Source organism: Canis lupus, chromosome 18 (genome assembly GCF_003254725.2).
Source record: "Canis lupus dingo isolate Sandy chromosome 18, ASM325472v2, whole genome shotgun sequence".
Taxonomy (NCBI): Eukaryota; Metazoa; Chordata; class Mammalia; order Carnivora; family Canidae; genus Canis; species Canis lupus.
In genome coordinates, this window is record NC_064260.1 from 38,011,801 (window position 1) to 38,026,885 (window position 15,085).

At 36.6% G+C, this 15,085-nt stretch overlaps 1 protein-coding gene across 1 annotated transcript; it reads left to right on the plus strand.

Moving 5' to 3' along the window:
• Positions 1-13,933: 13,933 nt before the first annotated feature.
• Positions 13,934-14,884, plus strand: LOC112663156 (olfactory receptor 5B17-like). Its single transcript, XM_025451734.1, has one exon. The coding sequence runs from the start codon at positions 13,937-13,939 to the stop codon at positions 14,882-14,884; it is 948 nt and encodes a 315-aa protein (XP_025307519.1). The 5' UTR covers positions 13,934-13,936.
• The last annotated feature ends 201 nt before the right edge of the window (positions 14,885-15,085 follow it).

Sequence of the window (15,085 nt, forward strand, 5' to 3'; positions counted from 1 at the left end):
TTGTGGTGAGCATAGCATAACATATAAAGTTGTTGACTCACTGTTATACACCTAAAACTAATTAACATTCTGTGTCAACTATACTTCACTAAAAAAGATATATTTTAAATATCAATAATCACAATGAATGTAAATTAATTAAACAAAACCACCCTTGATGTATGTAAAAGTCACCCCAATTTTTTAAAAGATTATTTATTTATTTATTTGAGAGAGAGAGAGAGAGAGAGAGCATGAGTGGGTATAGGGGCAGAGAGAGGTGAAGCAGTCTCCCCACTGAGCAGGGAGCGTAAGGCTGTCTCTATCCCAGGACCCAGATATCATGACCTCAGCTGCAGTCAGATGTTTAACCGACTAAGCCTTCCAGGTGTCCCAAAAATCATCTTAATTTTTTAAATAGAGGAGAGGAAAGAAAAGAGAGCAAGACTGCAAATATAGGTATGTGCTACACAACATACCAAATTATGACCCTGCATACAGTTTGTTTCTTCCTTATATAAGTGGGGTGAGGAGATGGGTTTGCCCTCACAGGGATCTTTTCCAAGAGTTCCATGCCTGTACAATTTTCTCCATGTTCTTATTCATTAGGCCCTGAAATCCCAGCATGATTCTGCATTATATTATTTAAAAGGACCAGACGCTGAACAGAGCCCATCTGGTCATCATGTATTGAACTGAAAGCTAATCTTGTTGGAGACACCAGCTTTTGCCCAAACTAAATCTTTTCAGTGAGTCTGCAATGACAAGCAGGGAAGACAACCTGAAACAAAAAATTAAATTGACTCACATTGAAAAGTTAAGCCCTCACTAAGGTCGTTTGTGCATCCACCCTCATTTGCTAGTTGCAGATACAATTCTGGAATGTCTGTGTGACAGACCATTTTATTATCTCTTTATCATAAACAAGGAAACTGAGATCAGCAGAAATCAAAAAATCCATGGTAGATGCACTACTTAGATGCAGGCTTCCTAGGAAGCCCCATGTTAATGATCCTTTCTCCGTGTCTTCATGCTTCAGGGAACTCGGAACATCTTGACCAGGACATGAGACAGAATTTCTCCTACATTATTTATAACATTCTTTTAGGGCTGAATTTCTGATTGCAGGCTCACAATTCAGCACTCTTTGCCTTCTTTTCAAGAGCAGGGTAAGCTTCTAGATTCAATCTTCCCTTGCAGTGAAAAATGTAATTGATGAAGAAGCAGTGGGGTGGCTCCATCTTCTGTGAGTTTGGGGGCTGGTATCTGGTTGTTCGAATACTATTTCTGCACATTGGCATAAGTACAGGAGTCAGGGCAAAACATTGGTAATCAGCAAAGTGCAGAGGAATATTTTTGAAATTCCATGCTGCTTTTCTTAAGAGGATAGGAAAAACCTGTGATAGATGGTATTCTGACTGAGTAGGTGGTGAATTCCTACTGTTTACTGAGTGTTGACTTGTCACTGAGGAATAGCTAACCAAATAGGGTGAAATGACACTTCGTGGATTCCAGAAAGAGCAACAGGAAACCACCAAGATCATTACAGTTATTTCTCTATAGCTTACCCTTTCATCACTTGTTCATCTAGAAAATCTGCCAATGCAGTGATTAAAACTACAGACATTAAGATCAGTTAGGTATGGGTTAGTATGATAAAGAGATAATAAAATTTTCTGCCCCACAGACTTTCCAGAATTGTATCTACATCCCACAACTTAAATGGAAGCTCCTCATGATCAGTTGCTTAATCTGGCTATTTTACTGGAAATAAAGCTTTGAGTCTTGATATAAAAATTACTTTATTGAACATTAAAAAAATCCAAAAAATCCCAACGCATTATTGACAATGCAATAAATGTCAAGGGAAGAATTCTCCCTAACATCCGCTTAATAATGACCTCAACTTATGCAGTAAATTGGCAATCTTGAAAAATTCTCCTGCCCTAGCATTGAAAAATGCTGTGTTTGAAATTCTCCAAACTGTTTGCCTTCCCTGTGAAAGCCTAACAAAGACTGATAAACATATCTAAAGACTAATTAGAACATCTTTCCCACTTAACCTAAATACATCTTAAAACATTTGCCAACCATCCAATAACTCAGTATTTTTTTAAAGATTTTATTTATTAATTTGAGAATGAGCAAACAAGAGGGTAAGAGAGAGCATGAGCAGGGCTGGGAGGAGCAGAGGGAGAAGCAGACTTCCCACTGAGCAGGGGAAGCCAAACTCAGGGCTGGATCCCAAGATCCTGGGATCATGACCTGAGCACAAGGCAGATGTTTAACCCACTGAGCCACCCAGGCACCTCTATTTTTTTGTTGTTGTTTTATTCAAGAAACTCACTCTTTTTTCTAATGTTCTTGAACACCTGCTAGAATGAAAGTGATGAAAAACATTTTTTTCTTGTGGCAACTTTATAAGTAAATCCTCTCTGTTAATATGGCATTAGACATACTTATTTCTTTTATATATTTCAAAAGAGGTTTAAAAAATAATGGATTAAAGAAACATTTAAAAGACAGGGTATTGAAACGCCAGGACACCTGCACCCCGATGTTTATCGCAGCAATGTCCACAATAGCCAAACTGTGGAAGGAGCCTCCATGTCCATTGAAAGATGAATGGATAAAGAAGAAGTGGCCTATGTATACAATGGAATATTCCTCGGCCATTAGAAATGACAAATACCCACCATTTGCTTCAACGTGGATGGAACTGGAGAGTAGTATGCTGAGTGAAATAAGTCAATCGGAGAAGGACAAACATTATATGGTCTCATTCATTTGGGGAATATAAAAAATAGTGAAAGGGAATAAAGGGGAAAGGAGAAAAAATGAGTGGAAATATCAGAAAGGGAGACAGAACATGAAAGACTCCTAAGTCTGGGAAACGAACTAGGGGTGGTGGAAGGGGAGGTCGGCGGGGGGGGGGGGGGGTGACTGGGTGATGGGCACTGAGGTGGGCACTTGACGGGATGAGCACTGGGTGTTATTCTATATGTTGACAAATTGAACACCAATAATAAATAAATAAATAAATAAATAAATAAATAAATAAATAAGACCTGGTACTAAGGAAACTAGTGGAAAATGGAGTTTTTCCAAAAAAGAAAAATCAGGGCTTCATAAAGAACCATATCCCATCAGTAAGGTTGAGGGGCTTTGGTAATGTCAAGTCTATAAGTTTCTAAATTGAAATCTGTGCCTCTTCCATTACTGTCTGTTCTGTATTAGAGCTCTTTTTCCCCCAATTATCTCTGCTCTAGTCCAACATTATTTATTGAGAATATGTGGAATGAGCAAAGTTTTATTTTTCTTTCTTTCTTTCTTTCTTTCTTTCTTTCTTTCTTTCTTTCTTTCTTTCTTTCTTTTCTTTTCTTTTTTTCTTTCTTTCTTCTTTCTTTCAGTGCATAAGTTGCTAGGATAAGGAGCCATGCATGGACTAAGTGAAGAAGACCATTTAACTTCTACAGTAGCCTGGACATTGTACTTCCAAATTCATTACTTCGGATTTGGATTGTCTCTTTGGTGGAGATGGATAATAAATTTTCTGGAGACGCCTGGGTGGCTCAGTAGTTACGCATCTGCCTTCCGCTCAGGGTGTGATCCTGGGGTCCTGGGATCAAGGCCCACATCAGGGTCCCTGCATGGAGTCTGCTTCTCTCTCTGCCTATGTCTCTGCCTCTGTGTGTGTGTCTCGTGAATAAATAAATAAAATCTTTTAAAATTTTTTTAAAATAAATTTCCTGTATGGGAGGAAGGTTAAGATGGATATTTGATGATCATGAGTGTTACAATGGAAAAGACTGAATAGTTATTTTCCAGACTATGTTTACTCCTGGAAAAACCCACAGACTCTATTTCTCTGCCTTTCATGTAGTTAGCTGTGACCATATGCTTGTGTTCTTATCCATAGTTGTGAGTACAGGTCATATAGGCCACTTCCACGTCTGCACCATGAAATTCCCCGTGATGTGCCATTCCTTCTTTTTCTTTGTCACCAGCTGAGGAGAGAGGGCAAATAGGAGATGACAAAACCACTAAATGGAAAGAACCTGGGTCAGCTGAATCTCCGAAGAAGCTCCCACAGAACAGCTAATGGAACAATATGCAAGCAAGAAAAATCTTTATGGCTGTACCTCTGCCATTTGGGAGTTTGCTTGTATGGCAGCTAGTATTATTTAGCCTAACAGATAGAAGGAGCTTTCTCATAAGACCATGTGGATGCTTTTGTGGGGCTGCGGAGGATATATACTGGAAAAACTATCAAATTTCTCTAACACAATTTGATTCTACACTGCTTTCTTTGTGAATCCTCATTCAGCCTCCATATCATAACCAAAGTGGCTATCACCAATTAAATTAGCACAGAGTTTGGAGAGAGAATAGGTTCAATGTGAATTCAATTCCAAGACAAACTTTGTGATATAGGGAAATTTATTTAAGTGTTCTGGGTTTCTAAAGGGGAACCTAATGCCTCTCTCATAGACTTATATTAAATGGGTACTGAATGAGCACAGCTCAGTGCCTGAAACAGAGTAGCTGTCAAAATATATTAGTATCCTTTCCCTTCTGTTCCCTTTCTTATCCTTCTTCATTCATCTAATTTGCCAAACTTCTCCAGGGAACTATTAAAGCAGCTATGAATTATATTGGCTTGTTTTTATAGGTTTAACTGTAATACTGAATTACAAGCTGTTGTGATAAAAAAATGTTATCTCATTTAGGTATGTATTCTTAGAATCTAGACTAATGTCTATTCCACAGAACTCAAGAGTATCTAATGAAATATGATCCCATGTAGGAACAAACTTACATGGAAAAAAACCCACAAATATTTATCTCTAACATCTTTCCCTTCATAATGATCAAAATATCATATATTCATTTTTGTGTGTTTACTCTTTTTGTTTGTTTTCCCCATGAAATTAAAGTGCTATACATCCTGGCACAATTTCTGGTCTGGTCACTAACAAAGACTCAGTCCTAGAGCAGAGCTGAAGCTCAGTAAAATATTTTAAGAGATAAACAGCTGCTTGATAGGAATTGAACAAAGAAATGCATCGTCTGTTTGTAAAAACAGAACAGAAACAACAGAACACGCTAGGTTATGCTGCAGTAACACATTAAATTGAGAACTCACAGTTGAACACAAGATCATAAAAATTTTATATCAGTTTCCTATGGCTGCTGTAACAAATGAGCACACTCCAGGGCCTTCAAACAACACACGTTGATTTTCTCACAGTTCTGAAGGCCAGTTGTTGGAAGTCAGTTTCACTGGGAAGGAACAAAAGTATCAGTCTTCAGAGTGTCCAGGGGAGACTCTGTCCCTTGTAGATCTCATCTCAGGTGGCTGCCTGCATTCCTGGCTTTATTCCCATCAGTCAATATCTGCCTTTGTGGTCCCATTACTTTCTCCTCCTATTTGTCTAACTTCCCGCTGCCTCTCCTTTTTTAATTTATGTGAGATTAGCATAATAAAATCAATTCACATTCAACTCAATTTAATTCAATAACAATTTAAAAAATAAAGTGTGCGACTCAGTAGTATTTGGCATATTCACAGTGTTCTGCAGCCATCACATCTATTTAATTCCAAAAGATTTTTTCACTCACCAAGAAGATCCTGTACCTCTGAAGGCCCCAGCCCCTGGGAACCAAAAATGTGTTTTCAACCTCTATGGATTCACCTATTATGGATAGGTGTAAACAGAATCATATAACACGCGATCTTTTATGTCTGACTTCTTTTATTCAGTTTAATGTTTTGAAGTGGCTCATCTGTGTCACAGTATGTATCAATACTTCCTTTTTGTGGCTGACTAATATTCCATTGTATGTATATGCCACATTTTTCACCCATTCTCAACTGATGTACGTTTGAATGGTTGTCACCTATTGGCAATTGTTAATAATGCAGCATAACTATTGGTATTTATGCACAAATATTGTTTGAGGACTTGTTCTCATTTTTGGTGATATCACTAGGAGCAGAATGGCTGGTTCATATGGTAATTGTATGTTTAACTTTTGAAGACCACCAATCTGTTTTTAATAGCAACTTTCCAATTTTACATTCCCACCAGCAATGCACAATGATTCCAATTTATCCACATTCTTGCCACAACCTGTTAGCACCATTTTTTTAAATAATAGCTATCCTAAAGGGCATAAAATGGTATCTTGTAGTTTTGGTTCATTTTCCCCAAATGCCTAATGATTTTGAGCATAATTCCATGTGCTTATTGGCTTTTAATAAGTCTTCTCTTGAGAAATATCTGTTCAAATATCTTGCCCATTTTTCAACTGAGCTATTGATTTTTCTGTTGTTGAGTTGTTTGAGTTCTTTATATATCCTGTATATTATGTCCTTTTCAGAAATGTGATGGGCAAATTTTTTCCCATTCTGTATATTTCCTTTTCACTTTCTTTTTTTTTCCTTTTCACTTTCTTAAAGATGTACTTTGTCATACAAAGGTTTGAAGTCCAATTTATCTCTTTTTTTCTTTTGTTGTTTATGTTTGGTGTAATCCATGAAACACCATTGCCAGATCCAAAACCTGGACTTTCCCCACATTTTATGATAATTTTATGTTTTTAGCTCTTGTATTTTAGTAATCAACCATTTTGAATTGGTTTTTATATACAGTATGAGGAAGGGGTCTAACTTCATTCTTGTGCATTTGAGTATCTAGTAGTCCCAGTACCATTTGTTGATGACTTCTTTACTAGTTAATTAGACTTGGCACCTTTGTAAAAAATCAATTGGTAATGGATATATCAGTTTATTTCTTGTGTGTCATTCTATTCAATTGATCTATGTCTCTAACCTTAAGGCAATATCAAATTACTTTGATTATTTCAAGTTTGTATTAATTTTGAAATCAAGAAGTATGAGTCCTCCTACTTTGTTTTTCCTTCTCAATATTGTTCGGCTATTGATGGTCCCTGGAATTTTAGAATAACCCTTCTATTTCTGGTCATTGGGAATATGATAGGGATTGCATTAATCTTGTAGATCACTTTGGAAAATATTGCCATTAAACAATAGCATAACTTCCAATCCATGAACATAGAATGTCTTTTCATTTATTTAGACTTCCTTGAATTTCAACAATTTATTTTTTTTAATTTATTTTTTATTGGTGTTCAATTTACTAATATACAGAATAACCCCCAGTGCCCGTCACCCATTCACTCCCACCCCCCGCCCTCCTCCCCTTCCACCACCCCTAGTTCGTTTCCCAGAGTTAGCAGTCTTTACGTTCTGTCTCCCTTTCTGATATTTCCCACACATTTCGTAGTTTTAGTGTACAATCTTTCACCCCTTGGTTAAATGTATTCCTTGGTTAAAATTATTATAAAATACTTCTATATTTTAACATAAGTATGATGTGATAAGTGGAATATTTTCGTAAATTTTCTCTAAGATTTTTTATTGCTTGCGTATTCAAGCACAGCTTATTTTTGTTTGGTGATTAAGTTTATTAGCTAATAGTTTCTTGTACATTCTTTAGGATTTTCTCTATATAAGATCATGTCATCTGAAAATCATATGATTTTTCTTCTTTCTTTCAAATTTATATGCCTTGTAATTCTCATTTTTATATATTCTTACTGGGGTTCGATTTGCCAACATATAGTATAACACCCAGTGCTCATCCCGTCAACAGCCCCCCCTCAGTGCCCATCACCTAGTCACCCCATCCCCCACCCACCTCCCCTTCCACTACCCCTTGTTCGTTTCCCAGAGTTAGGAGTCTCTCATGCTTGTAATTCTCATTTTCTTGGGTAACTGCTCTAGATAGAACTTTCAGTACAACTTTGAATAAAAGTGGTGAAAGCAGGCACACTTCTCTGGTATGTGATCTTACAGGAAAGGATTTCACTCTTTCACATTCAAGTATGATGTTAGCTGTGGGCTTTTTATCAATGCTTTTTATAATTTTGTGGAAGTTCACTTCTATTCTTAGATTTCTTGTTGCTTTTATCATGACGGCATTGGATATTTTGTCAGATATTTTTTCTGAATTAATAAATTAGATAATTATATGTTTTTTCTCCTCAATCTGGTTAATTATATTGGCCAATTTCAAATTTTGTTTTTTCTACTTTTTTAAAAGGTATGATATATCATATTATATAAGTTTAAGATGTACGACGTAATTATTTGAAATGATTGCAACCCCCAATGTTTATAGCAGCAATGTCCACAATAGACAAACTATGGAAAGACTCCAGATGTTCATTGATGATGAATGGGTAAAGACGATGTGGTATATCTAAGTGTGTGTGTGTGTGTGTGTGTGTGTGTGCGCTCGCACGCGCGTGTGTGTGTGTAATATTATTCAGCCATCGAAAAGAATGAATTTTTGCAATTTGTAACATGGATGGAACCAGAGTGTATTATGCTAAGTGAAATAAGTCAGTCAGAGAAAGATAAATACCATATGATTTCACTCTTCTGTGGAATTTAAGAAACAAAACTGATGAACATAGGGAAAGGGAAGGAAAAATAAAATAGGATAAAAACAGAGAAGGAGACTAACCATAAGGGACTCTTAACTATAGAGAAAATACTGAGGGTTGATGGAGTAGAGGGGGTTGGGCTGATTGAGTTATGGACATTAAAGACAGCACTTGATATAATAAGCACTGGGTGTTTTATGTAACTGATGAATCACTGAATTCTACCCCAAAATTAATAATATACTAAATGTTAGCTAACTTGAATTTAAGTAAAACCAAAAACAAAATAAAATATCACTGGGGAAAAAAAGAAATGATTGCAACAATATTTGGCTAACATCTATGACCACACATAGTTACAAATTTCTTTTTTTTAATAATAAATTTATTTTTTATTGGTGTTCAATTTGCCAACATACAGAATAACACCCAGTGCTCATCCTGTCAGGTGCCCACCACCCAGTCACCCCCAACCCCTGCCCTCTTCCCCTTCCACCACCCCTAGTTCATTTCCCAGAGTTAGGAGTCTTCCATGTTCTGTCTCCCTTTCTGATATTTCCCACTTATTTTTCTCCTTTCCCCTTTATTCCCTTTCACTATTATTTATATTCCCCAAATGAATGAGAGTTAAAAATAGATCTGCCCTACGACCCAGCAATTGCACTGCTGGGGATTTACCCCAAAGTTACAAATTTCTTATCTTTTGATAAGAACTTCTGAGATCTAATGTCTTAGGAACCTTTATATATGTATCAGTATTGTTAATTATAGTTATCATGATGTACATCACATCCCCAGAACTTATTTATCTTATAATTTGTACCTTTGACCACCTTTCTCTGTTTTCTTGACTCCCCAACTCCCACTTCTGGAGCCACATGAGTGCCTGCCTGGGGTATGTGGATAGAGCATTAGCTGCATCTGCCATGACAGGCAATTCAGGGTAGAAAAGAAGCCCGTCTGTCTACAGACCATAATCAAATTTTTGAATGGACTTATAGTATTAAGGCTGAATTTGCTCTTCATATTTTTGGCCAATGTGTCATATTGTTGGTTTGTTGTAAACACAAGAAAAAAATAGGGATTTCACATATCAGTCTCTAAAAATCCAGTAGCCTACAATTTAATTACAACAAGTAAAAGAACGGAAAGGAGAATAAAGTGAAATAAAATAGATGGCAGACAGAAAAAACAAGTTTTTAGACTATGTTATTAATATCAATAATATTAAAAAGGTAAATGTGTCAAACCCACTCTTTATTGTATTGAATGGCAATAAAATTGAGGAAAGGAAAAAAATTATCACAAATGCATCTGTGTGCTAGTCAAAGGAAGAAACTATATATCCCTGTATTCTGTTTAATTGCTTCTTCCCTAGATAGAAGTGATTGCCCTCACAGGCACCTATCCCCTAGGAATTTCAAGCCAACAAATTTTCTCCTGGTTCTCATTCATTAGGATCTGAAATCATACCCTGACTCCACCAGTCTACTCAGAGAGTAGACTGAGTAGACTCCTTCAGTTGCCCTTTATCCAAATGAATGCTAATGCTTTATAGTACACACACCAGTCTTTCCCCAAACTGAGTGTTGGCAAGGACTCAGCAACCACAGCTAGGAGAAACACCCTAAGATAATAATTATATTATTTTATGTCGAAATAAAAACCCTTACTAAGGTCTTTATAGACTCACCCTTGTTCACAGATAAAATCCTGTGAAATCATGAGAGAAGTAATTTTATTGTTTCTATACCATAAACAAGGAAACTGAACTCAGTGTAAGGTAAATGACATTTGTAATACACAGAAAAATCCAAAGTAGATGCAAGACTTGAACCTTGTTTTCCTAGCTCCATGTTCATGCTCCTTTTTCATCTTTCCATGTCTCAAGTACCTTGGAACATTTTGACCAATACCAGAGATATGCTCCAAAATTGTTTATACATTATTGTAGGTCTGAATTTCTGATTTCAGACTCACAGTTCAGGATTGTCTCTTTCTTCTTTTCAAGAGTAAGGTAAGCTTCTATCTTTGATATATATTTTTTGTAAAAAAAAAAACGTAATTGATGCAGAAGCACTGGGGCAGCTACATCTTCCATGAGTTTTTTTTAGCTGATTTCTAGTTATCTGGACACTTTTCCTAAAACCTTGGCTTAAGTATGGGCATTCGAATGCAGAAACATTTTTATCAGCAGAGAGTATTATAGAATTTATGAAATTTCATGCTGCTTTTCTTAAGAGGATAGTATAAACCTATTGTTTTGTGCTGGTCTCAGGCTATTGATAACCAGGGTTGTGGCTGGATGGATCTTTGTGGTTCTTATAATAACTGCAAGATGTGTTCAGCAATAACCCACCAGGAAACTCTGAAAGAGATAGGTTTATTACTCACAGGTCCTGGAAACCTCATGGTACACCTTGGGTCACACAGCAAGGTCATGGATAGAGATAGAGAGCAGGCCTGGGTTCTGATTTTATTGGTGTGGAGGGTAGGGGCCTAGAATATCCTGGTTTCACTCTTTAGTGATAAACCTAAAACACAGGAGAGGGAATTTAAAGCATAGAAAGAGAGAGAGAAAACAAAAACAAAAAACAAGTGGCCCAGATGGTAGGTTATCTAAATCAACCAGGATCTCTAAAACAAAGGAGTCTGGGGGTGGGGAGCTGGCTCTTTATCTGGTGGCTGGCAATGTGTATATCTGAGATAGATATCTTTGAAGTGGATGTCTCTGGATGTCTAGGCATCAAATCATAAATCAGGCACTTGCATTAGAAAAAAAGAAAAACTTTTTATTAGGGCTTACTCAGCAACTATGATAGATGGTACTCTGAGTTGGTGGTGAATTTCTCCTTGTTTACTATGTGTTGACTTGTAATTGTAGGGATAACTAACCAAACAGGGTGAAATGACACTTCTTAAGACACCAGAACAAACTAGGCGTGGTGGAAGGGGAGGTGGGTGAGGAGTGGGGGTGACAGGGTGACGGGCACTGAGGGGGGCACTTGATGGGATGAGCACTGGGTGTTATTCTATATGTTGGCAAATTGAACACCAATAAAAAATAAATTAAATAAATAAATAAATAAATTGTTTCTGATTAAGTAAAAAAAAAAAAAAAAAGACACCAGAAGGATCATCATGAAGTTACCAAGATCCTTACTTCATTTTTATTACTATTTCCCCATAACCTGCCCTTTTATTATTTGATCAAGAAAATCTGGCAATGCAACAACTAAGGCCACAGGCATTAAAATTAGTGAGAGATGAGTTTGTATCTTAAACATTTCACATTAGGTATAGAATTTTAAGAAGGCACATAATTTCTCAAATCCTTCATTTTCTTAACTGTAATTAGGTTATAAGTATATGTGTGTGTTAGTGTGTGTGTGCATACACAATTCATATCCCTTCCTTTTTGTTATTCCCATCTATTCATCCATCTATCCATCCATCCCTCATGCAACCATTTCCCAACTTCCTGTGTTTGATGTCTATCTGCCTGCTTATTTGTCTGTATTTTCGAACTATGAGATAAACTAGCACATAAGCACTGAATTAAAGCTGTTCCTTACACTCATAAATCTGATTTGGGAATGGATTCATCCAGATATGTGACACTGGAGGAGTTGATACCTCTTTCTATCCTTCTGTTGATTATTATACACAATCAGAAAGTTGGTCATGAGAATCATGAAGGTGTCTTAGTTTCAACAATTTCTAACTCTCTAGATAATTTACCTATTATATATTCTTTTCATCTCCATTGTGGCAGTTAGAATAATGCTCCACATATGCCCACACCCTAATCCCAGAATTTGTGATTATATTCTCTTCAGGGTAAAAGGTATTATGCACAAATAAGTAAGATAAGGATTTTGAGATAACAATTTTATACTGGATTATCCATGGAGATCCAATAAGAACATTCCAGTCATAACAAAACATAACAAATGCTAAATAAAAATTATAGCTTATACTGTTATTGAGTGATGGGTTCACAAACATAAATACGGTAATTCCAGACGTGTAACATGTGGAGGGGCCAAGAGGAAGATGGTAGCAAACAGTAGTTACCAGAAAATAGGTGTGCCTCCAAAGACTTCAAATACAAATAAAAAAGTTTTAAACATTGTGCTTGCACAAGAATGATCTGCAGCGCAAGAGTCAAACCCATAGACATAGATTTTCAACCCTCAATATTCATGAACCAGTAAATGTTGACACTAATGGCAGTAATAATGAATCTAAAATAAACTAAGAGTCTTTCAACTCAGGCTAACATGTGGATCAAAAGGAAGACATTAAATAATAGAGGTCTATGTGAGGGTTCTTACACAGAATGGTTGGCAAAGCCACTAACATAAGAGATGTAGGAGAGAGTGAGAAATACTGGAAGAAACAAAAGATTTTAGTGGACATAGTGCATGAGAAAATACAACTCAGAGTAAAGCTACCAGACATCAAAACTCACTCACACCTCAAAGCTCTGCATGTTGCCACTAATGTCCCTAAACCAACAGACATCATTGCTTCATCCTAATTGTAATATTACATATAGAACTCATCAGAATAACGCTGAACACCCACTCTGTGTGAACTGTTTGTCATGATTACTTCACTTAACACTACAGGAACATGGAGCTATGTTCCAATATCACCTTCATTTTACTGATGGATAAAGTGAAGCTCAGGAAACTTAGTTTAAGACAATATCTCCTGGGTGATAAATAGGAGTTCTTCTGTGTGAATGCACATGCACATCAGCACCCAATTCTGTATCTTCTTTAGCATTTGTTGACTGTTTCTGTCTCTAATGTTGCATTTATCTCACTGTGTGCATACATGTGTACCTGTGGATTCCTGTACTGTCCAGCCCCAAGCATTGAACTTGGAAGAATGGATACATGATTAACTGTAAATTGAATAGGATTAAAATCAATTCCAATTCATTGATGACATTAAATTTGGGAACCAGTCTGAATGTGTCTAAATCCTGGTCCTGTCAATACCATGTAAACTTGAATACTCAGTCTCTTTGTTGCCAAGTTACCTGTTTTATATATATATATATATATATAAAATAACTAATAAATCTTATGGGGATAATGAAAGGGTTGAATGAACATATCGACGTGAAAGTGGACCCAAAAGATCTGATTTACGAGTTCAATCCATTCTAGTATGTGAGCTTGGGCAGCTCACTACCCCTTCCTATGACTCAATTTACTCATCTACAAAAATAAGTTGGGAAGATGTTATGTGATGAACCTTCCTCTATAAAAGTCTATTCTTGTATGGATAAGCTATCACTAAATTGCATTGCCATTCTCATGCTTAGAAATGGAGAATATTCTAAAATAAATTATGGCAATAATAAAATATTGCTAATGCATTTTGATTTCTGTGCAACTTCCCTTTATTGATCATTCTGTTCTCTTCTTGTTACCACAGAGCATCTTGTGATTCTCAAATCACATCTATGGAGAACAATACAGAGGTGTCTGATTTCATCCTGTTGGGACTAACCAATGCCCCAGAGCTGCAGATTCCTCTTTTTGTAATATTCATCCTCATTTACCTCATCACTCTGCTTGGGAACCTGGGGATGATCACACTGATCTTGCTGGACTCTCGTCTCCATACTCCTATGTACTTTTTCCTCAGTAATCTGTCTCTGGTAGACTTTTGTTACTCCTCAACAGTCACTCCCAAGGTCATGGCTGGGCTCCTTATAGGAGACAAGGTCATTTCCTACAATGCATGTGCTGCCCAGATGTTCTTTTTTGCAGTCTTTGCTACTGTGGAAAATTACCTCTTAGCATCAATGGCCTATGACTGCTATATAGCAGTGTGTAAACCCCTCCATTATGCCACCACCATGACGACAGGTGTGTGTGCTCATCTCACCATAGTCTCCTATGCCTGTGGCATCTTAAATGCATCTGTAAATGTTGTAGATACCTTCAGTCTCTCTTTCTGTATGTCCAGTGTTGTTCATCATTTTTTCTGTGATATTCCAGCAGTCATGGCTCTGTCGTGCTCTGATAAACACTTCAGTGAGCTGATTCTCATTTTTATCTCAAGCTTTAATGTGTTTTCTGCACTTTTTGTTATCTTTATTTCCTATCTGTTCATATTTATTACCATTTTGAAGATAAAGTCAGGTGAGGGATACCAGAAGGCTTTGTCTACCTGTGCTTCTCACCTTGTTACAGTTTCCTTATTTTATGGGACAGTCATCATCATGTACTTACAGCCAAGTTCTCATCATTCCATGGACACAGACAAAATCGCATCTGTGTTCTATACTATGGTCATCCCCATGCTGAACCCTGTGGTCTACAGCTTGAGGAACAAAGAGGTCAAGAATGCATTCAAGAAGGTTGCTGAGAAGGCAAAATATTCTCTAGGTGTGGTCTATAAATGATGTAGATCCACAGAAAGTATTTTATCCCACTTAGATCTACTCCACACTAGAACTACATGTTAATGTATATTTGGGATATTAGAAAAAATTTTGTCTAATATTATTTATTTCTTTAGGTGAGGAATAGTTCCAATAATCTAAAGTGCAGAAAAGATGCAATAATGGTTTTTAATGAGGCTTATATAATGAAGTATGTGCTTT